We start from the raw sequence: 22174 nt of genomic DNA on the forward strand, positions 1-22174 counted from the left end.
CCTGCAGTGAAGAGAGCAGAGAGCCAGGGCGGAGGTGGAGCGTTTGTTTGGAGCGTTTTTTTTTTTTTAGGGGATCAGGGGTGTGGAGCGGAAGGTGGAGAGGGATGACCAGAGGAGGGAGATGGGTGAGGAGCGTTGTTATAGGATTAAGAAAAAGGATATTCTGTGAGGCATCTAATGTAGGATTTATCTCTCTGCAATCTGTCTGTTAGTGGAGTTACAGCAACACATGGGAGAAAATTGTCCTCATTAAATACAAAAGCATCCACTATATGTATGTGTGTGTGCAAAAGACTGAGTCTGGACACACAGATTTTTAGCAGCTCAGCTAAATGAATTCTAATGATTTCAGAGGATCTGCAGTACAATTCTGAGCCACATGAGGGAGCTTGTTCATTTCCCACCACAGTAATGTTCAATTCAGCAGTGGGACACCAGAAAAGGAAGCTTGATGCAGCTGAAGAGAAGATGACAGCTTAAGTTAAAGTAACATAAGTGTGATTTTTTTTGTTTTCATAAAAGACATTTCACAGCAATCACAGACCAAAAGCTGCACCCGGGATGTATTTGGTCACATCTCAGGTGCACATTTTGTCCATAAAATGTCAGAAAAACGTTGAAAAGTGTTACTCAGTGTTTCCCAAACCTGGACATTTTGTTTTCGGTTTTGTCCACAAATCAAAATAATGCAGTTTTAATGATTTCTTTGTTATATATATATAAAATTTCATGCGCTTTAGGCCTCCAAATGTGCAATTTTTTTCAAGTAAAAATAATAAGAAGACTTCAAATTAGCCACATCTACTCTTTTATTACATGTTCCCAACATTTTTCCCAATGGCTGACGTGTTTACAATATTTCATGACTTTTTATGCACGTTCAGAACCTCAAATTTGTGATTCTTTTGGGAAACATCAGAATATTAATCCCTTCAGTTTTCAATAATAATGACTAATAACTAATAATAACTCCTCCACTTATGGACCCAAACAAAAGTGAGTGCAACGTGAAAACTGTAATCTGTCAGACAGACAGTAACGATTATGGAATAACTGCAACATGGAGCTGTGCAATCTGACAAAACAGAAGCACTTATTTAACCTCAGGAAGGTGTTTGTATGTTTTCCACATCAAACCAAGGTCACAGATTTGGATGCATTAAAAAAAAAAACATAATCCTGAGATTAAATGTGATTATTAACTGTTTATTATGAAAATTACAACCTGATCAGCAGCTGCAGGTTTCTAATCCAGAGCAGAAGTAACAGATTAACAGGTTCCATTATTATGAGGATTTAACGCTAAATTAAGACAGATTTCTTAGTAAAAGGCACATAATTCACTTCACTGTTGTATCGTCAGTGTCACTGAGCGAAAAGGAAAGTAGCTGATGAATGCATGGATGGATTTCTCCAAACACTAAACAGTCCTCAGGTTGTTGTGTGCTGTGCTCAGGTATTAATGACAGGATGTGCCCTGCAGGGGTCAGCCTCGCGGCCAATCAGGAAGATGAGACGGACATGGAGACGTTCCAAATGGAGATTGACAAGGAGAGCAGGAAGTGCACTTTCCGAACCAGCCAGGGGAATTACTGGGCACTGGTGGCTCACGGAGGAATCCAGAGCACGGCCACGGAAGTGTGAGAGAAAAACTCTTTATGTTATGTTATGTTTTGCACAAAAAGTCTCCAAAACCTCATGAGTTGACACCAAATAAATGATCCAATACCTTGTTACATTACAGAAGATGCAGATTATTTTACGGCTGTTTTTAAACAATGAAATCTGTTATGACGATTATTTGTTAAATATATAAAATAAAATAAAAAATATTCACATTAAGAAGCTGAAAAATCTGAAAACTTGTTTTAATTATTTAAAAAAACCTACTAAAACTGATTAATTGATTATCAAAATAGTTGACAGTTAATTCTCAGTGTTGCAGCTTTAGTTCATACCATACATCAACATTGCATTACATGACGTATATGTTATGACAGATTAAAGTTTTCCACTTTAGCCGCATGCAGATTTCTGCTCAAACGCTCAAATTCAAGATTAAATCAAACTGAAAAAAAGTTAAAAAGTATTATATAAACGCATTAAAAGATGTGCAATTAGATGTACCTTTACTGATATTTAAGCGACTTTGATTTCAACACAACAGAACAAAGAAGAAGCAGAAATTAAAAGGAGAAATAACTGTAAAAATAGAATTTAAAATAATAATAATAAAGAGGGATAATGTGAACATGTTTATATGTAAATGCACGTGTTATATGTCAGTAAATTAAATATATGCCTCTTCTTTGTTTCTTTCTTCTTTCGCTGCAGGTTAGCAAACACTATGTTTGCAGTGGAGTGGCTCGGCCACAAGGTGGCGTTAAAAGCCAACAATGGAAAATACATCTGCACCAAGAAGAATGGACAACTGCTGGCTGTTAGTGACTCCGTAGGTGAGAGACATTTTTGACTTTTTGGTTTTTCTCTTTATTCCACTCATGAATCTCATCAGTTAAAACTCCTCTTTATTTTATTTGTTTGCAAATGTTATTGTTATTTTAACAAGACAAACAAGCAACAGGAAACTGATTCAATTTCTGCCCAGATGATGTGTCTTCCAAATGACGGAGAGAGAACAAGTCTCTCTGTATGTATGTACAGACCTTTAGCCTCAACTTCTCTCATGCTCCTTGAGGTGTCTTTCATGTTTGTGTGTGTGTGTTCATTTTGTCTCTGTCCCCGCCGTGTCCTCAGGTGAGGACGAGCTGCTGACCCTGAAACTGATCAACCGGCCCATGTTGATCCTGAGAGGAGAGAACGGCTTCATCTGCCACCACAAGACCTCCAACACGCTGGACGCCAGCAGATCGGTCTACGACATCTTCACCCTGCAGTTCAGCAACGGCGCGTACCACATTAAAGGTCAAACTCGTCTTAGGCAAAAGGTTTTAATTTTCTATTTATTTGACTTTTGGACTTTTGTGATGATGTGTTTGTGTTTTGAAATCCCAAAACAGGGGTCACCGGTCACTTCTGGTACGTGAACAGCGCCGGGCTGGTGTGTGCGGACGGCGAGGCCCCGGAGGATTTTGCAATCGAGCTGCTCGAGCACGGTCGCCTCGCCATACGCGGGAAGAACGGCAAATATCTGCGAGGAGACCAGGGAGGGACGCTGAAGGGGGACGGACTCAGCCTGAGCGGCTCGGCTCTGTGGGAATATTAGAAAACAATCCAGGGGCTTGACTCTTCGTCACTGAGGTGATCTGACGTTCATCACGACTCATCTACAGTTTTTAACTTCACGTCCACGTTTGTCCTCGTCGGTTCTGCTGTAGCAGAAATAATCTGGAAAAAGACACATGAACGTGGATTATCAGATGAGAGAGTTCTTGAAGACTTTGTGTTTTTGTCCAGGAAAAGTTTGCTGCAAGAGGAAACTATTTCAATTTCAGAACGTACATCCATCAGTGTGATATACAGTCAGGCTACAACGATTAATTAACAATTATTAATCAATTACTTCATTAATCCTGAACTATTTTGATAGTTTGAGTGTTGTTTTAAAGGACCAAAACATGAGAGCACATTAATGAGCACTGAGCCCAAACTTAAACAAATATGAAGTGTTAATATGGGAAAAAAAATCACATATAACATAAGACACTTTCATTTTAAACTAATAATACTAAACAAGTGCAATAATGGCAATAAAATTAGGATTAAAGTGTAAGGTTGCAACATGAATTGTCAACTATTTTGATAATAGATTCAGGGTTTGAGTGTTTTCTAAATTATTAAAACAAGTTTCTCTGGTTTTTCAGATTCCTTTCTGGTTTTAAAAAGTAATTAAAAAGTGGATCATTTTGGTTTGTGGACAAATCAAGATATTTGAGAACAAAAGTATTTTGAGATCAACATTTTTATGGACCACAGATTACAACAGATTAGGACAATAATAATTGGTTACATTTTGACCAGTTAGATTTTAGTTAGGCTGGATTAAGGATTTAAAGCAATGAATGGACAAATGTATTCTATAAACTCCCTTAAAAGTGCAGGATAAAATGTACCATAACTCATTTTTAAGAGAAGTTTGACTTAAACACAGCAGAACTAAGAAAAAGCAGAAAAACTGAGATCACAGCTTTCAATGGACATGTTGAGGACACATCGTTTTGACATTTTCTGACATTTTCTGACATTTTATGGACCAAACGACTCATGGATTAATCAATGGTTAGCTGCAGCCTTATTATTCCATATTCATCTTCCTTCCGCTCCTTCTACAGCAAGTTAGTATTGCAGGTGTCACAGTGTTAGTGAGTGTAGGCGGTGACTCAGTGTGCCATTTGAGACACAGACATACTGTATGAGTGAGGTCACCGTCGTTAACATGGTGTTTACTGCCGGACGTTGTTCACGATCACCTGAACAAACAGTAAGACAACACTAGAGTTTACATGTCACCCATAGTAATAGCATCATTTCAACCTGTTAAGTGTTATCTCATTCCAATTTTTCCACAGGATCCTCTGTTAATAATTATATTTTTCTCTCTCTTTATTAGCATGAAAATGTGGTAAAAAAAAAATAAACATGTATGGCTGGTAATGTTGGGTTTGTGATGCTCATTTAATTTAATCCCCTTCTTTGTAAAATTCTCCCAGGTTTTATACATGTTTACAGGTTTCCTATTAATTGTTTTTCTGATTTTCCTCCTCATACCACCAGAGGAAGCTCGCGTACCACTGGTGGCACATGTACCATAGTTTGAGAACCATGAGGGTTAGAACCTATAGCTTTAATGGACGTTAACCACAACATAGATTCGAAGGTTTTCTGCATTAGCTGGTAGCGACGGGACTTGCCTGGCGTCTACTTCTGATCCGCTTTGTTTGAATAGCCCAGACCTATGGTTCTCAAACTGTGGTATGTGTACCATTAGTGGTGCATGAGCTTCCTCTGGTGGTACTTGGTATAAAAAGTTTGAGAACCACTGGCCCAGGAGCATAATATTGGATTAGCCGCGCCCATTAACAGCAGCTCATCTCTCATGATTCTGGCTTAACTTTGAATCTTTGGGCTCTGAGCAGCTGTCAGGGTTACATCCCAGTTTCAAGCAAGCTTCACCTGAATATGTAGCCACTAGGTTTAGTGACAGTCATTTTTAAGCACGCTAATTGGTAAAGTGTGTAATTTGCAGGCTCACACCTCTTTCAACAAGTGGTTTCCAACATAATTAACATTTACTTTTCTTTACCTCCTGTGAAAAAAGAAGTCGTTTATAATGTCGTTGCATGTAGATCATTTGGTAGTTTGTAAAATTAAACATTGAGCAAAATAATGAGGATAAAAATGTGATTTATTTTTACAGAACCGGTTTCAGACTTGGTTTACGTAACGCAGAGGTTAAAGGGTTAAATGCAGAGCTGCGTGGGTCGGGTTTGAACATTCGAATGTTTTAAAGGATGAGTAGAGGGTTTTTTCTCAGTTCTGTGTAAACGGCGAGAAGAGACGCGGTCGTCTGCCCCGAGGACACGCCCACACCAAACGCTCCCGAGACTCGTGTTTGCTGGATCTGATGCAGCAGGCGCTGACGTGAGAGGAGGAGGAAAAAAAACAAACAAGAGAGGGACGTTATATTAAAGCAGAGTAAAGTACACTGTCCTTCAAGTAAAGTCCTGAAGGTTCGTTCATGTGGTTCATTTAATGCAACAGCTTAATTTAAAAAAAAACATAAATATCAGTATGTATTGAGAGTAAATGACAATTAACACGCAAGCATATCCTCAAATGTAACCAAATATGTTGTTTTTTGTTCTCACATGAAACATTTTTTGGACAAAAAGTGCAAAAAAACAGGTGCAGAAAAAGACCCAGTATGACAGAAACTCCGTCTCTGGGGACATCCTTATCTCTCAACAGTCATTTTGTCTCATGTTTGTTAAATTAATGATAACTTGATTCTATACATGTTATTTAAAACTTGTACACATACTTGTGCACATCCGAAATGATAGTTTGGGAAAATTCAGGAAATTTGTTTGGGGATGAGATGCATTCAAGGAACCTTGTAAATGCCATCACTTCTGTAATAAAATGTTAGCAGCAGTTTTGTATCTTTACACTGTGATGATGAATAATCACATTAACTGATTGACTTTTTAAAGTTATTAAATATTCATTGTCTGTTCCTCATAGGAAGGATCCGACATTAGCCCCTAAAACACTATAAAAACAGAGCATTACCCGGTAACCCAGTAACCGTGGTTACTAACCTCAGCTCGCTGCAGTGCAGGTCTTAAACCTAAACTCTGGAGCCTCTTTGTGGATGCACTTCTCTGGGGAGCACTTAGCATCAGAGCCTGTGTCCAGGAACAGAGTGACACAAATTTCACATCAAACTCTTTCATGTGTTCATCTGAAAGCAAGTGAATGTCAAGCCCGGAAGACGACAAACTAAGTCTAGACACATCTTTAATCTTTATTAAACATACGTTGACTCAACCAAATCCTTAATTGTCTTTTGAAATAAAACAAATCAATTTTTGTAAGTGTTGAATCGATCTACATCAGGGGTCGGCGAGTAAATTTGGCCTAGGGACAATATTTTGTGTGTATTTGTACCTGAATGCGTCTCAGCACAGCATGATGGAGTCCACACACTGCTGCTATAGACGAGCTCTCAACCTCAACGTCTACAGTGCTCAGGGAATCTTCCTTTCCTGTGTCCTCCTCTCCTACCTTTACCTGGAGAACACAGGAGCCGTCATGAAACACACGTCTGCTTTATTCAGATGCATACAGTACATAATATGTGTAATATAAAGAATCCAAAACATAGGCAGAAATATGCTGCGTTGCTTTGATGTTATTTATATATAAACACAATCACATCATGTTCATGACCTATTAACTAGGTTCCTGAAAGCTCATTCGTGGTGTTGTAGTCAATACCATATTAAAAGACCAAAGACTGAAGACCAAAACAGGGGACAAGGCCAAGACAAGCCCACTACATACGCCCTTGACTTGCCCTTGTCTCAATTGTCAGCTGAAGGCGACTCTCTGGAATTACCTCCTCAGAAAGTTTGTTCTTCAGCTAAAAAGGCTTCAGACAAGAAGAGAGGAAAGACCAGGTCTGGCATTTCCAAAATGATTGGGAGCCAGTCATCCTCAACTTTAAGGTAAATTGATTTTTGTCTGTTTTCCTAAGGTGATTGCCTAAAACAGTCTTGACTGTGCTTTTACTGTCACTAACAACACTGAATTATTTACCTCCATTGCCGTGAGTTTCACTCTGGCTCCATTTGGACCTCGAGCATGGACAACTGAGCTGCTCGGGTCAATCTTGTCTCTTTGCTGTCCCCCTTTTCCTCCTCCAGGACCTTCAGACAGAAGCCAGTCCAGAAGAGACAGGCAGAGACCTGACTTTGAACCCTGTGGATTCAAATCCGACACCAACATGTCCCTCAGAAGCTCTGAAGACACACGTATTCTTGCTGAGAACAGTTCCTGCTCAGTCTTTGAAGGTCCTTCTCTTCCTCCTGTCTCTACTTGTCTGCTGAACTCAGTCCGGTGTGAGTTCAGAAAAGCTTGAATCGGATCTGCTTCGATGTAGAAGGAGTGAGATGTGGTGGTTTTTTTTATGTCCACCTGCAGAACGTGCAGCCAGTCCACTGTGAGAGTGTTCAAGGGCAAACTGATACAGCTGCTCTGCAAACCAGGGAGGTGCGTGACCTCCTGCTCTCCCAGGAGACTGGAGAGCGAGAAGAGGAGGGAGCAGCTCACCCTCATGGGAAAGGAGGCATCGCCCGCAGCTGCTAAAGGCAGCGACACGTCCAACGTTTCCCCAGGACAGAGATTGTGGAATGGGAATGAAAAATTAGTGGAGGAGCTTTCTTTTCCAGCAGTGAGTGAGGAGGAAACAGGAAACACGGTGATACTCAGTGTCCAGCCTCGTTCCAAAATAAAAGAACTTGAGTTTTCCAGGACACACGTCAGGTTCAGGGAGTCTTTTTGGAGCAGCCGGCTCCATCTGGTCCTGGTGTGACATCTGATCTGCTTCTCCTGCTTAGGAGGTTGATCTTCAGTGTTTGCGTCTTCGATCAGGAGGAAGCTGATGTTGAGAACCTGATTAAGGTGCTTCAGGATTTGGTTTTTGGATTTGATGGCAGTTTTCAACGCAGAAACTCTGAAAAAGGAAAGTCAGATTATCTATAATTTAATGTCAATGAAAAGGACATAGCTGTTGCACGTACCTTTCACAAACGTCCCCGATGGCCGACAGAAGATCCCCGGCGCTGCGACAAACCTGCGCTGAAGGATGACTCGACAAATCTTTCCTCTCCTCGGGTAAGAGAATCTTCTGCAGCTGTCCTCTGACAGACAGACTCAGCAGCTGAACTCCTCCTGTTATCAACAGTTAGTTAACCAAAGTTAGTTAGTTAATGAGAAGACAGAGACAAAGAGGCAGTTAAGAGACTTTAAAACAAACACGGGCTCGGTCACATCAGGACAGATGATGAATCTCTCAGTAAATACTCGTCTCACACCAGTATTATAACCAACTACATACAGTCTGAAACTGTTCACTTTTTTTCACTCACCTGTTGCGTCGCGTGCAGGTCCAGCCAAAGCCGAGACTCTACACACCTTCAGACCGGTGGGACTGTGGACGACAGCAGAGGACTTCCTGAACGACTCCTCGTTCTTTTCCTGACCTTCTCTCCCGGACGATTTCTCTGACAGATCCAGCATCAGCAGGTCTGAACCAGTGCTGTAGTAAAGATGCTGTTTGTCCACAGATCCACACACCGCAGGACCTGGCACACACGTCTCCAGAAAACCAGCAGCTCTGTCTCCTCCCTCTGGATTCTCTGTCTTCATCAGCAACACTCTGCCTTGTTCTCCCACTGCCACCAAACACTGGGCGTGTCCTGGAGCCGTTTCCGTGACGACAGATGCTCCAACAAATACAACTGGCTGCTCAAGGCTGTGCAGGACTCGGAGTCGTGATCCTGGGAGACGCAGGGGGAGTGAGCACAGGCGTCCGTCTGGCAGGCCACAGAGGACGACCGGTGATTTGGCGAGGGCGGCATCGACCCCGAACAGGAGTTTAAAGAGGACAGACTCCAGGTGGTAATGACTGTTCACTAAAGTCTCCTCTGATGGAGACGTGGACACAGAGTGGACACAGATGAGGACCGGCCTCCTTCTTGTTCCCATCTTTGCCTCATCGTCGTCACATACAGCAGCCGAGACGAGAGGCAGACTGAAGGAGCCGAGCAGCTCGCAGCTGCTGGACTCTGGTTCTGGTGTTTTGTACAAACTCAAAAGCCACAATGTGTCTCTGTGAGAGAGGAGCAGGAGGACAGAGCCGACGAGGAGCAGAGACAACACTCCTTCCTCCCCAATGACGAGGGAGTCAGAGGAGATCTGCAGCTCAGGTGGACCAGAGGACACATCAGCAGGATGGTTCTGAGTCCTGCAGAGGTTAAAAGGTCACAGTAAATGTCCAGTTGAGCTTTCCTCAACTGTAACATCTCTCCAAGATCAGCACAACTGGAGGGATCTGAAACTGATATACAATTTTATTCTGTCTCTAATTGGGATTATTGTGATTTACTCTATACCTACATTTACATAAATTAGAGATATACCAAATTCAGCAGTCAGGCACCTTATTAACAAAATTACTTAAAACATCTTGAGAGAGAAATAACAAATAAATACATCATTCATTCAAGTATATATCACAAATTGTTTAATCCATATTTTATAAAACTATCTGTTCTGTTTTATGAGGTTTTTCTAATATATTGGCTTATTGTGACAAGTGTATTGTTTTAATTACATCCAAGAGGGTATGTTATGTTTGTCTGGAGCAGCATAAGTCAACATATAAAGGATGACATTTTCTGGACATGCAGGTTGCGTTCGAACCTGAGCAGCCTTGGCGGATGAGTGCTTTCTCTACTTGTTGTTAGATGATCTGACTTTATTACAACTTATGTAATAACTGCAGTATATTTTAAGTATATAAAAAAATAGAATATAGTGGTGTATGCTTTTATAGTGGGTGGGACACCAAATTGCAATCTTGCATCAGTCAACAAAATGGCTACATTATAACACAAACCTGGACAGCAGTAATTGTGGGCTGACACAGTAAACTCCACTGCTGCAGGACACATAGATGAGCTGTTTGTCTGGACTCTGAACCAGATCACTGACAGGACCAGGAAACTGGAGAACGAGCTGTAAACAACACAACACGACAGAAAGTTATCTTCACCTCCTCCTGTACATTTCTTCTGTGTGTAGTGAATAATTGTGGTGTCAATTTAACTTAACTTACAGTGAGTTTTCTCTCTTCACTATTAAAAACATAGACTTCATCACTGCCTGTAAGGACGAACAAGTCTGGCCCAAAACCAGGAGTAATTTTCGGCGTGAATGATGCGTCTAAAAAGCCAAAGTCTGCCAATGTCTCAACAGAACACCGACCTTCCATAACAACAACACTGGAGAAGATGGAGGAGGAGACCGTCAGGTACTGTTGTTAGCCTCCTAGCATGCTCACCCTGGTCTGAGCCGGTTGTTTACAAAGTACAGGAAACTCAGACTGAACTTCCGCGCGTCACGTTTTGGGCCAATTACAGCAAAGGTGAAAAAAACTACATGACCCATGAGCATTTGCGAATTCAAACGCGTGGGCGGTGGGTGTACTTTTACTACGCATTAGTACAACTCCAAAACCAAACTACGGTATCACAAAATATGGTAAAACATATCATTATTTCATATTGCATGCATATAACTTGATAAAGTTGTACTTGGGTCGCTTTTCTTTAACATCTAGAGCCAAATTAGTCCGCTCGGTGAAGACCGCTAGGTGGCAGACTTCCGGAGAGTCCACGTTACTCATATAGCCACGAAGAAGAATCACTGGTCCAATCAGAAGCCTCGAATTGAACTGTGGGCTGAAATTTGAAAACGTTGGGCTTTGGTTGTTGGCCTGTCTGTCGTCGTCAGAGGAAATATTATTTTAACACTGTACAAAATGGACGCGCTCGCTGCAGAAGAGACAAAGATGTACTTTTACGAGAACAGACTGAAAACGTTCTCTGGCTGGCCGTTCGACGAGGACTGCATGTGCACACCGGAGAACGTGAGTGAACGTGAACGAACGAGATACTTCTATCTGACGGCTAGCTAGCGAAGCTAACACAACAACAATTGGCTCGGGAGCCAGAAAGACATCAGTTTTAAAATAAGACATACACTACAAACTTCATATTTAGCTGCTCAAACTGTGGGGTTAATGCTCATTACTACATATGGTTTCGTTCGCTAAATGCATTATCACAAAAGTGCTCAGATGAGATTTCATGTTGGGATATTAGCTTAAAGTGTCGTAGAGGAGCTATAGGTTAGTTTAAGTCTTATTATAAAAATGTGCGGTTTAGATGTTGCTGTAGTTGTAGAACAATTGAAAAGTGCTAATAACTGAGGTGATGACTGTGTATTTTGTTGGCTTTCACTTACTTAGGGACCGTCACCAAATCCCCCATTTGAGCTGCTAATAACTTCAATGTCATATGACTCACTCCAAATGAATGCCAAATTGTACTATTTAAAACATATTTTATTTGTCAACATTGTCTGATGTATTTTTTTCTGAATTTTCATAATGTACATATCAAGTGACTCCAACTCATATCAAATATTGTTGCTACCTACTATTTTTATTTTAGTGCTTCTATGTAAATGTTTACATAAAAAAACACATTTTCTTCTGTAACCTGACCCACCGTCTCTAGTGAAATCAAGTAAAGTCCAACTTTTTTGAGAAAAAGACATCGAAATAATAATGTTTATAATAATATTTCACATTGTTTCAAAATAAAAGTTTGTTTAAATGTAGAACGACAAATAGTTCACAATATAAACATATTTTTATGATACAAAATGAATCTGTTCATTCAAAAACATAAAGAAATAAAATAAGTACTTAAGGAATAGGGTCACACGGTGGTGTAGTGGTTAGCACTCTCGCCTTGCAGCGAGAAGACCCGGGTTCGAGCCCCGGTTGGAACAAGGGCCTTTCTGCATGGAGTTTGCATTTTCTCCCCGTGTGTGCGTGGGTTCTCTCCGGGTACTCCGGCTTCCTCCCACAGTCTAAAAACATGCAATGTGGGGATTAGGTAAATTGGACACTCTAAATTGACCATAGGAGTGAGTGTGAGAGTGAATGGTTGTTTGTCTCTAGTTGTGTGTGTGGCCCTGCGATGGACTGGCGAACTGTCCAGGGTGTACCCCGCCTATCGCCCCGCGACCCTCTGGTGGAGGATAAAGCGGTTAGATGATGACTGACTGACTGACTTAAGGAATAATCAACTTGCTTGTTAATTTTCTCTCTGTCAACTTGTTTCGTGAACACGTTTTATGAAAATGTTTTTATTTGTTATTGCAGATGGCTAAAGCTGGCTTCATTCACACGCCTTCAGAGAACAGCCCAGACATCGCCATGTGTTTCTTCTGCCTCAAAGAGCTCGAAGGCTGGGAGCCAGAGGATGATCCAGAGTAAGACATAAAACCTTATGTGGCTCACATATTCAGTGCAACAGGGTGGAGTTTTTATAATCTAATATTAAAATAATGATCATATTATAACAAGTCTGCGATATAAATATGTTAAAGTAATTGATCAGTAAGAAAGATTAATGAAGCCCTCCATCATTTTTATTAAAGTTATGGGTTGTTTTGTTATTAGTTTGTCACAATGTGAAGTGTCTTTATAGAACTTTTTTTTTTTTTTACAAACCACTGCCAACTAGTTTACAATAGAAATTGCAAATTGTTATGTTCTTGATTATTTTTACTACCATTCCTGTAACACCTTTATATGCTGTATCTTGTTTATTTTACATGCTTTTAGAGCGATGTGTAAGCGATCTCCAGAGAATAAAATATCTTGTCTCTCCATTAGAAAGGAGCACAAATCTCACTCATCTTCCTGTCACTTCATCACCCTTAAGAAGAAAGTGGAGGATCTGACTGTGGAGGAATTCTTTAAACTGCAGAAGGAGAGACACAAGTTCATCATTGTATGTTTATGTGTGACTTTCAAAATTACTGACTCACTTTTTTGCAGACATTTCTGGTGAAATACAGACCAGTCTCTGCAACATGAGCGACTCATTCAGGTTTCATTTTTCCCCTCTAATCACAGAATAAATCCTGCAACGACACCATCACAAAGTTTGAAGAGGCAGCCAAACTGAAGAGAGCCGACATCATAAAGACGGCCATGGGAGAGGAGTGACTACCTGGCTGCAAATTAACGTGTGTGTCTGAGAGAGTGTGTGTTTATGTGTATGGTTTTTAACTTCTGTTTTTAAATAAACTTGTCCTTAATTTACAGATTTAACGAGTCTGAAACTATGTTGCTAAGAGCTGAAACGACAATATGTTTAATCAGTCAACCTACGTCATTTCCCGACGTCAATGAAAAAAATACCTAAATCATCGTAAAACAATCAGTGCGACTGCCAAATCAGTGGCTATTTATTCCAGTTTAAATAATTGAAATGTTGATTGTTACAGCTGTTTTGGTAAATGATTAATCAGTTTGAGTTGTTGTTTTTTAATAGTTTAAACAAGCTCTGATTTTTCAGCTGATTAAACGTGAGTATTTTCTGGTTTCTTTGTTCCACTTGACAAAGAAATCATTAAAACTGAATCATTTTGGTTCCTGGACAAAACAAGACATTTGGGAATATTGTCATTTTTCAGGTTTGGGAAACACAACTCGTACCACCTTGTCCTTTGTGTTTCACCAGAACATAGTCACATGTTGTAGTATGGTGATAATTTTGTCAGAGGTAGGTGATATTAATATTGTAATAGCATTTTATTTGTAATGCAATTTCCACTGTCCTAATGTCTTAACAAGGAGATAATGTTAATTAATAGCATTTTATTTCAAAAACACTCCGATTATGGCTTAATAATGAGAATATTAACAGTGCAGTGCCAATTCTGTCAATCCTAATTAATAATTACTACTGGATAGAGTAAATTTCTGTCCTTTGTTTGTACCCCACATATTTTCCATTGTTTTACCAAGTTATTATTTACTACTATAAAAAATAAGTAATGTACATTATAGTACAAGGTACAACATTAATACAACATTAGTACTGTTTTATCCAATATATTTGCTTATTTGATCCCTGCTCATAATGTTAACAAATTAAATGTTCAGTCAGTGTTTCTGGTGTTATTAACACAATATAATGTTGAAATTGTGCTTACATGTTCACAATAATTTCGTATTTAATCAAAAATTGTATTAATCCGGTCGAGAAGGATTGCTTTTTGGGATTAAAAACAAGTCAATGAGGACTCATTGATGCGTAATTTAAATAAAATTGTTGTAAATGTTTGTTTCCAGCCCCACACTGTCTCTGTGTGCAACCTTTGTTTTAACCCCATTGTTTATTTTTCTTCCACCATTTCATGCGTAAAATTGCGCGTCGCACTGGTGAAGACAAGTCCCTCCCAGACTGGAGCTGTTGCTCCTCATCCGGACTCACGGACTCAATCCCTCAAACCTCAGTGGGTCTCTGTCTTAATCTAATTTTAATCCTGATCCTCCTCACATGCACCGCTGGACACTGGATACGGAAATGTAAAACCTCGGTGGAGATTTTGGCACACGCTGACGCACCATCCTCTATCATCCTGTGATGAAGGAGCGCGTAAAAGGCTGAAGATCTGGATCTTCATCGTCATCATCCTCTTCATCACAGTGAGCTGCTGCTGCTGAAGAAGCTTTCAGAGCAGGATGAAGGTAACCTTCGGTTCTCTGGTGATTGCAGCAGGGATCTGTGGACTCCTGAGCTTCGTCTTGTTGGCCACGTCCCTCGGAACCGAGTACTGGTACATCATCGAGATGAACCCACTGAACAGCGCGAGCGATTTTGAGGACATGAGTTCCCACTCGGGACTGTGGAGCATCAACGAGGGTTGAGTACCAGTTTTGTTATGTATTTTTCCCCTCAACTTAAATGTTCCTGTTTAAAATAAACAATCTAGTGTGAAAATTACACTTATTTAAAATTACCATTTTTTTAGCCTCATTATGTTTAAAAAAATCTATTTAAGCCCACCTGTTAAAAACAAACCGCCAGTGATTAAAGCTGTAGTGTGTAACTTTTAAATATAAACAAATATCTCTTAGGTTAGAGCCATTGAACCATCAAATGAGTTTACTCAATGTTGATGAAACCTTCACATGACTCTCATGTTTCTCTACTGTTTTGTTTGTGTCTTTGGAGTCTTTAAATTTTCATTTTTGTACGAATGTTAGGGGAGAGCTTTAGGTTAAGAAACCAAAACCGATGTAATACCAAAACAGATGTTTAAAGAGAGCAGTGTTTGGGTGACTGAAGTTACATACTGGAGCTTTAATCACCCATTGCTTTGTCTGTTTACTTATAGGGTTTAATTAGGGCTAGTCAATAATTCAATAACAATACATATTACAGTATACGTTTCATCAATATCAATATAATAAAGACATTTTATTGCAGCAATTACTAATACTGACTGAGTGAAACCATTTATCCACAATCAGTTCTTTTAACTGCTTTGTTTTTAATATTTGCACATTTTGTATTTGTAAGTAAATGTATTATTTCTACTATTATCATCATCATTATTATTATTGTGTTTTACATACAGGTGGCCAGATGTACGCGTACACCATTGACTCCTTCAAAGACGATTACTCCAGATACTCTGACACTGAGCTGCACTTGCTGAGTAAGTCTTTCTTTCTCCACCTTTGACAAACTCCAGGGGGCGTTTAAAAGGATTTTGGGTAATACCGAGCTATAATAATATAATAATAATTTATTCCCAAACTGAGCATGGCCATGTCTACTTAATTTACTGCCAAGTGATTGGCTGATTAGAACAACAAAGCTGAACAGGTGTACCTAATAAAGTGGCAGGTTTGTGTTTTATTTTGATTTATTTACCATTCTACTATGAGGAAATACACTTTTGAGTATGTATTGTAGAATATTGTCTCCTCCCACATTTACTTTAAGTAGATCCACAGCTGTGAGGTGCTGGAAAACCTTGAAAAGGGACCTTGTATGTGTTTGAAGGTGCTTGAAAATAAGAACCACAAGGTGTTTTTTGCTTTACTTATCCTGTTGTGTATGTGTGTGTGTGTGTGTGTGTGTGTACACAGACATGCATAGGGCAGTGGTGGTGCTGCTTCCTCTCAGCCTGGTCCTCCTGTTGTTTGGTGGTATCTGCGGCCTGGTCAGCTCTCTGACTCGCAGCCATGTTCTCCTCACCAGCACGGCCTCCTACTTCTTCATCTGCAGTAAGTTCAGCTTCCCTCCTCCATTACTGACCCTCCTCCGTCTATCAACCCACCTGTGTTCAGCTGGACGCTGAGGGCTCGTGGCACAAACCACGTCAGTGTGACCTCATACGTGACGTCACAGTCTTTATTACTGTGTATAAAAAAAAACACTTGGGGGTTTTTATGTGAATGCACTGAGGAAATTTCACTTAAACCACAAAAGAGAACACCCCGAGTCGTCAAGGCAGTTTAGTAGCAGTTTACCCACCATTACTGGCTATATGCTTAAAAAGATTCCACATAACGACAGTTTGTCGAAGTTCAAGAGAGCGAGAGAAAGTTCACCACTAATCCTCCGTCTCTGCTCTGCATCATTTACCTCTGTTTTTAAATGAAGCCAGAGCCATTAGCCACTGGTATTAATGAAAGCAGAGTTGATAATTATGACGATTGTGTTGATGATTATTTCACTTAAATGGCGGTGCGTGCAGCGAGGGAACGGGATTCAATCTCAGGAGAGAACACTGCGCTGTTTTGTTTCTGAGAAGTACCACCTGAGAAAATACTGAGCTCTTGAAGCAACAGCATTATCACCAACGTTAAAATACAGTGGTGTAAGTCATGTTCTCTCATCTTCCTCCTCTTCCTCACATATACTTCACACACTAGCATAGTGAAATTAAAATTCCTGGTATATACATCTTGACTTTGTCATCCATACAGATTGATCTTTCAGTTGTTCACAAGAAAATGTAGTGTTTATTTCACAGATTGCAGATTCTGTAGGATTGTGGCCACATTATTAGGTACAGCTAATACAAAATTACCACACTGGTTCCAAATGATAGAACAGTCACTAAGACAACCATGGTTTGCAGCAGTGGAAGAACTCACCAGTCCTGACACTTTCGTAATAAAGTGTCCAGTGAGTGTATAAAGAGGTCAGTGAGCTGAGGCTAAACTGAGCAGACTGTAACACTTCATGTGCAGGGGCTGAGAATTGATCTCATGTGGTCAAAAGCACTAAAGTTAATTATCACCCGAGTTTGATTTGGCCATATTGAATAAGTTTGCATGAATGGGCCGGTGTGTGTGTGTGCACCACGAGTGTGTGTGTGTAAGGCCGTTTTGCCTCATTTCGTTGCATCAGAAGAGCTTCATCCTCTTCATGCTCTCTATCAGATGGGTTATGAGAGCTTTTATCGTTCTGTGGGGAGACACCGCAGTGATGCAAAAATTGCTTTGGAAACCATTCAAACCAAAAATCTGCATCTGCCTAATGTTCTGCATTCATTCCATACTCCCTCTATTTCCACATTTCTTCTTTGGGACGGCGGAGGACATACAATTCTTGTTAAGTTCTCTGGAAATGGAAAAGAAAAAAACTCTCATGTGGCGGATAAACTGGTCGAAAATGGATGAAAGAAATCAAAATGTATACTTTTATGAAACAATATGTGGTTGTAGGAAGGAACAACAAATGTTCCTAAGTACATCCAAATCACCAAATCATCCAAAAGTTATTAGCTGTGAAAATGGTATAGGGCCCAGAATAGACCCTTGTGGAACCCCGTGTTTGATATTAGTGAATGATTATGTGTAATTATTAAGTCAGAAATTGTGATAATTGGTTTAAAACGGTAGTGGAAATGCATCACCCAGTGCCTCTAAAGAATGTCATGGTCCTTTCCTCCTGCCCTATCACTAGTAAAATATTAAATATAATATATAATATAATATAAAAGTCATGTCATTTGTTATGTTCAGTGATTCACATGGATGTGTTCCCATCTCAGCACTTCTCACGCTGGCCTGTTTTCCTTGTAATGAAGAAGACACCAGCATTTATTAAGAAAGATAGAACGACTTTTGACACTAAATTGCACCAACAGGAAAAAAGCTGTCTAACCAGATTAAGACAACAGTCCATAAATCTGATTATCTCATTCAAGTGTCATAATCTGAACAAGCAGAACGTCATTAATGGAGCTAAATTCATCACCACTCTTTAAAATAATGGTCTTGTTTCTTTTAGTGTGCGTTATTGATCTAGAATTTAAAAATAAATTCTAGATCTAACCCTCACCCTACCCTAACCCTAACCCTACGGTTATCTGGTGAATGAGATTACTGCTAATCACACCTGCACTATTACATTCACCTGGCTACTTAAAAGTAATGAAGTTATCTGTCAGTTTATAAACGTAGACCGTAAACCCTGCTTCTTCTTCTTCAATATTCTTTCTCTGGCACGTTCTCCGACGTTCTCCTGCCAACAGCTCATGACCTCCATAAAGAAAATCTTTGTGCATTCATCAACACTTTCCTAAATGGACTCTTTACACTCTCGCTTTAATCAGCAGCACATGGCAACAAACATGGAATCAAATCAAGGCCTGAAGTAGACTGGAGTGGTCGTGTGAACTTGTTAATAGGACAACTTTGTCCAAGTGTGTTTTTGTTGTTGAGTTGTTCAGGTCTTTAACTTTAACTTTAACACTTAGTGCTTATGTGGCACAGATACAGACCATAATACCAACTCTTCTTCTTCTGATTTTATTTGGTAGTAATGGGTAACACAGATAGCTTGAGGCAATGTAGTGGAGTAAAAGTTGACATTAGTATAAATAACAATAACAAGTACAGATATGTGAATTTTGCACTTAAGTACAGTAACAAAATATTTGTACTTTGTTACATTACAACACATACGTTTTAACAAAGTAATGGTAGAAAAAAGCCACCTAAATACTCTGTGTTCTAACTGTGACCATTTCTATCACGACCAATATATTCATCTTTCTACAATATGAGAAAATAAAATAAAGGACATTTTTCTTGTTCAGAAAGCTCTTTCCACAGTCTTTTTTGACTAGCGTCTACATTTATCAGTTCTTTTTCTGTTCTTTTTTTGGGGTGTTTTTTGTCTCCTGTCACTCGTCTTTGTTTCGGCTCCTCTGCTCAGCACAATGAACATCATAAAAATAAAAAAATAAATGAGAAACTGCTTCCTCATCATGTTCCGAACCCGCAGCACCTCGGGGTGTAATTGTAATAAGAATGATTATTAGTCCCACACTGGGTATCCTTGGCGCTCCAATTACATCCCGTTAAAACCAGTAGCAAGCTGTCAAAATTAAAAGCGTTTCCAATGGCAACACTGTGAAACTTGTGTGTGTGTCAGTCGGTCGGGTCTCTGTTGATTTGGATGTTGTGTGTGAGGACAAGTCATGCGTCAGTGTATTTCCTGTGTCTCATAATATTAGGCTGTGCTTGGCTAATGGCTCGGCATTATTGTTGGTTTTATTGATGAGCCCTGGGCTCACAGCACTGACTGCTGTGAATGTGCACTCTGTACTTGCTGTAGTACAATGACGGTTGACCTAAAAAACAGAAATACATTCAATGTTTTCCATTGAATAAAAGCATTTGACTGCATTCCAGCTCCATTGTTAACACCCACGGGGAAGAGTTTAATAAGTTAAGCAGCACTTTTAAAAATGAAGTTTTAATAGAATTTCTTGACCTGAGGAGATTATTATTGAAGTGATTGTTCAGTGTTTGTTTTTCTTTTTCTTCTGCTCGCAAAGTGCAGTGTAATGCTGCCCTCCACGGTTTGAAGTTCATAATTGTGTGGCTTTATGAGATACTAACACATACAACGTGGAATTTGCGAGGTATTCCAATTCGGAAACTTGGACCAAACTCACCTTGACACACTTACACTGCTACTTCTACCGTTAATAGCCATTTTATTGTATTTGTAAATCAGTTGTACACATAGTACTGTTTAATTTGTAACAGCTACACTGTGTGTGCTAAAATACAATGTAGAGCTTTGTTATTGACTGGTGTTGCTGACAGTGGCTACTAGCTAGCCTGAGAAACGTTTGTGTCCATGTTTTTTCCCCGGCCTCTTAACTGAAACGTGGTCAACTGTAAATAGAATGCACCATTTGGCGTTGACTGTACCCCTGGTGAACCTCCTACAACGGGGACCAGCTTTTGCTCACCGAAAACATGGCTGAAAACTTAACAAAATGCTTAACTAATAAAAATATACTCTTACGGTATCTTAAGAATATGTTTGCTGGTTTGTCCTCACTGTTAGACGGCCTCTACCACCTGAAAACTGAAGTATGTAATACGCTAACAACCCCCCACACCAAAGTCCATAGAGAAAATCAGCGATTTTACATCACAGCACACAGGAAATGTCAATCCACTACTGCCTCCATTAAGTTTAATTTTTTTTTAATGATTACAGTTTTTGAAATTATTAATTTGGATTTAACTAAGTGACACAAATGCACCAAATAAGGCAGCAGGAGAGCAGCAGCTCCTGTGTCCCTGTGAGCTAAAAACACTGATTTTCTCAATGGGCTTTGGTGTGGGAGGATGAGTAGTTGATAAACAGGTCGAAAAGGCTGTTTCACAGCAAAATAAAGCAGCAAACATATTCTTAAGGTATTGTAAACTTTAATTGGCACTGATTTTGTTTAGTGGTTAAGGTTTCCATCACATTAAAACCTGATTTATACTCCATTGCATGACATTTTTAAATATATCAAAAATGTGCAGGAAAGTGATTGCTTGCTTCATCTAGGCATCTTCAACTGTTGAATTATAAGAATGATTCTTCCTGTTGCTATTTTTTTAATCTTTTCCAGTGTTGAGCTGTTTTTGCTGTCGTCTCAGTAAATTACACACAGAGAGAAAAGACTGAAACCATTCACAGGAGCATTAAGTGAAAACGCTGCAGGACTCATTATGCTCTGTCAAGTGAGAGTTTAAGAGAATAATCCCTGGCGTCTGTGATTTCCTTAATGTAAACTTCTCCTTTAAATACATAAATCAAACGTTGTTTGAAAACATGACTCTGATTTAATGTTTTTCCTCTTTCTCTATGTCCAAGGTTTGCCGACCTTGAGCGGCGTCAGCCTCTACATCCTGTACTCGTACGAGGCCCTGGCAGAGACGGAGAGGCTGGTGGAGCCAGAGGACCTGGCGTCCATCCGCACCTCCTTCGGCTGGTCTCTGGGTCTGGCCTGGCTCTCCTACGGCCTGGAGCTGGTCACCGGAGCTCTGCTGCTCACGGCTGCACAGATGGTCAAGCAGCAGCGCAGCAGTCTATCCAGGGCCGAGTGGATCCAAGGCAATCATGAAAGGCACTGAACTGTACTGAACTGTGTGTGAAGGAGTGAGGAGGAGCAGTCAGGTATGTTGGTACAAAACCTGAATTTAATCGAATTTTCTATTAATTAGTCTAACAGAGTTTAGTTTTGAATAGATTCATGTCCTGTGACTCTTGATAAAGGAAGGTGTAGTCTGACTGGTCTGACTTTCATCTGACCAGTGTCGCCCTCTTGTGGTTTGAAGAGAAGTGTCTCTTCATATCCACTCTCCATAATCATGCTGATTATTAATTGAATCTGTGCCAAACATGGGTTAGGGTTAGGGTTAACATTTTACATTTTGACGTAACATTTACATACATTTTTATTCTCGGAGCATGTCACGTGCTCGTGATTGATTTCATGTTATTTGTATAATGTTATTGTTCAAGGTGTAAAGGTCACATGTGTATAGTTGTTGCTGTTTAGGTCATTTTGTGCCCTGTTGACTGCTTGTTTTTCTATAAAAGAAATGTGTAATAAATGTTGGTGCAGCGTCACAGCAGATTCACTGCAGCATTAAGTTTTTTATGCTTTTGGGTCTGAAAGAAAAACTGCATAGAAATGATAGTGATCATTTATGTGAAGTGATTATTTTTATTATTTA

The 22174-nt window shown here is 39.8% G+C and overlaps 4 protein-coding genes across 8 annotated transcripts in view; 3 read left to right on the plus strand and 1 right to left on the minus strand.

The window, feature by feature from the left end:
- Positions 1-5347, plus strand: part of fscn2b (fascin actin-bundling protein 2b, retinal) — a 22964-nt gene extending 17617 nt beyond the window's left edge. For all 4 annotated transcript variants that reach the window (XM_044014251.1, XM_044014252.1, XM_044014250.1 and 1 more), the window contains 4 exons: positions 1484-1640; positions 2335-2456; positions 2758-2925; positions 3021-5347. In XM_044014251.1, the coding sequence (XP_043870186.1) occupies positions 1484-1640; positions 2335-2456; positions 2758-2925; positions 3021-3226 (653 nt within the window). In that variant the 3' untranslated portion in view covers positions 3227-5347. The remainder of the gene's footprint in view (positions 1-1483; positions 1641-2334; positions 2457-2757; positions 2926-3020) is intronic.
- Positions 3159-10639, minus strand: faap100 (FA core complex associated protein 100). 2 transcript variants are annotated; one of them, XM_044014248.1, is made up of 8 exons: positions 10364-10639; positions 10145-10263; positions 8613-9490; positions 8265-8415; positions 7282-8197; positions 6631-6753; positions 6282-6368; positions 3159-3348 (listed from the first exon to the last, which is right to left on the minus strand). In XM_044014248.1, the coding sequence occupies exons 1-8, from the start codon at positions 10517-10519 to the stop codon at positions 3277-3279; spliced, it is 2502 nt and encodes an 833-aa protein (XP_043870183.1). In that variant the 5' UTR covers positions 10520-10639; the 3' UTR covers positions 3159-3276. The 2 variants fall into 2 exon arrangements, with proteins under 2 accessions (XP_043870183.1, XP_043870182.1); XM_044014247.1 differs by lacking the exon at positions 3159-3348 and adding an exon at positions 5348-5596 and having other exon boundaries at positions 10364-10638.
- Positions 10640-10976: 337 nt separating this feature from the next.
- On the plus strand, positions 10977-13438 carry birc5a (baculoviral IAP repeat containing 5a). The gene is made up of 4 exons (XM_044014253.1): positions 10977-11176; positions 12482-12591; positions 12998-13115; positions 13241-13438. The coding sequence occupies exons 1-4, from the start codon at positions 11069-11071 to the stop codon at positions 13331-13333; spliced, it is 429 nt and encodes a 142-aa protein (XP_043870188.1). The 5' UTR covers positions 10977-11068; the 3' UTR covers positions 13334-13438.
- A 1179-nt stretch (positions 13439-14617) lies between these two features.
- Positions 14618-22061, plus strand: tmem235b (transmembrane protein 235b). The gene is made up of 4 exons (XM_044014385.1): positions 14618-15038; positions 15757-15837; positions 16274-16411; positions 21309-22061. Exons 1-4 carry the CDS (start codon positions 14858-14860, stop codon positions 21566-21568), a joined length of 660 nt encoding a protein of 219 aa, XP_043870320.1. The 5' UTR covers positions 14618-14857; the 3' UTR covers positions 21569-22061.
- Positions 22062-22174: the final 113 nt, after the last annotated feature.

This window comes from Solea senegalensis, linkage group LG18 (genome assembly GCF_019176455.1).
Source record: "Solea senegalensis isolate Sse05_10M linkage group LG18, IFAPA_SoseM_1, whole genome shotgun sequence".
NCBI lineage: Eukaryota > Metazoa > Chordata > Actinopteri > Pleuronectiformes > Soleidae > Solea > Solea senegalensis.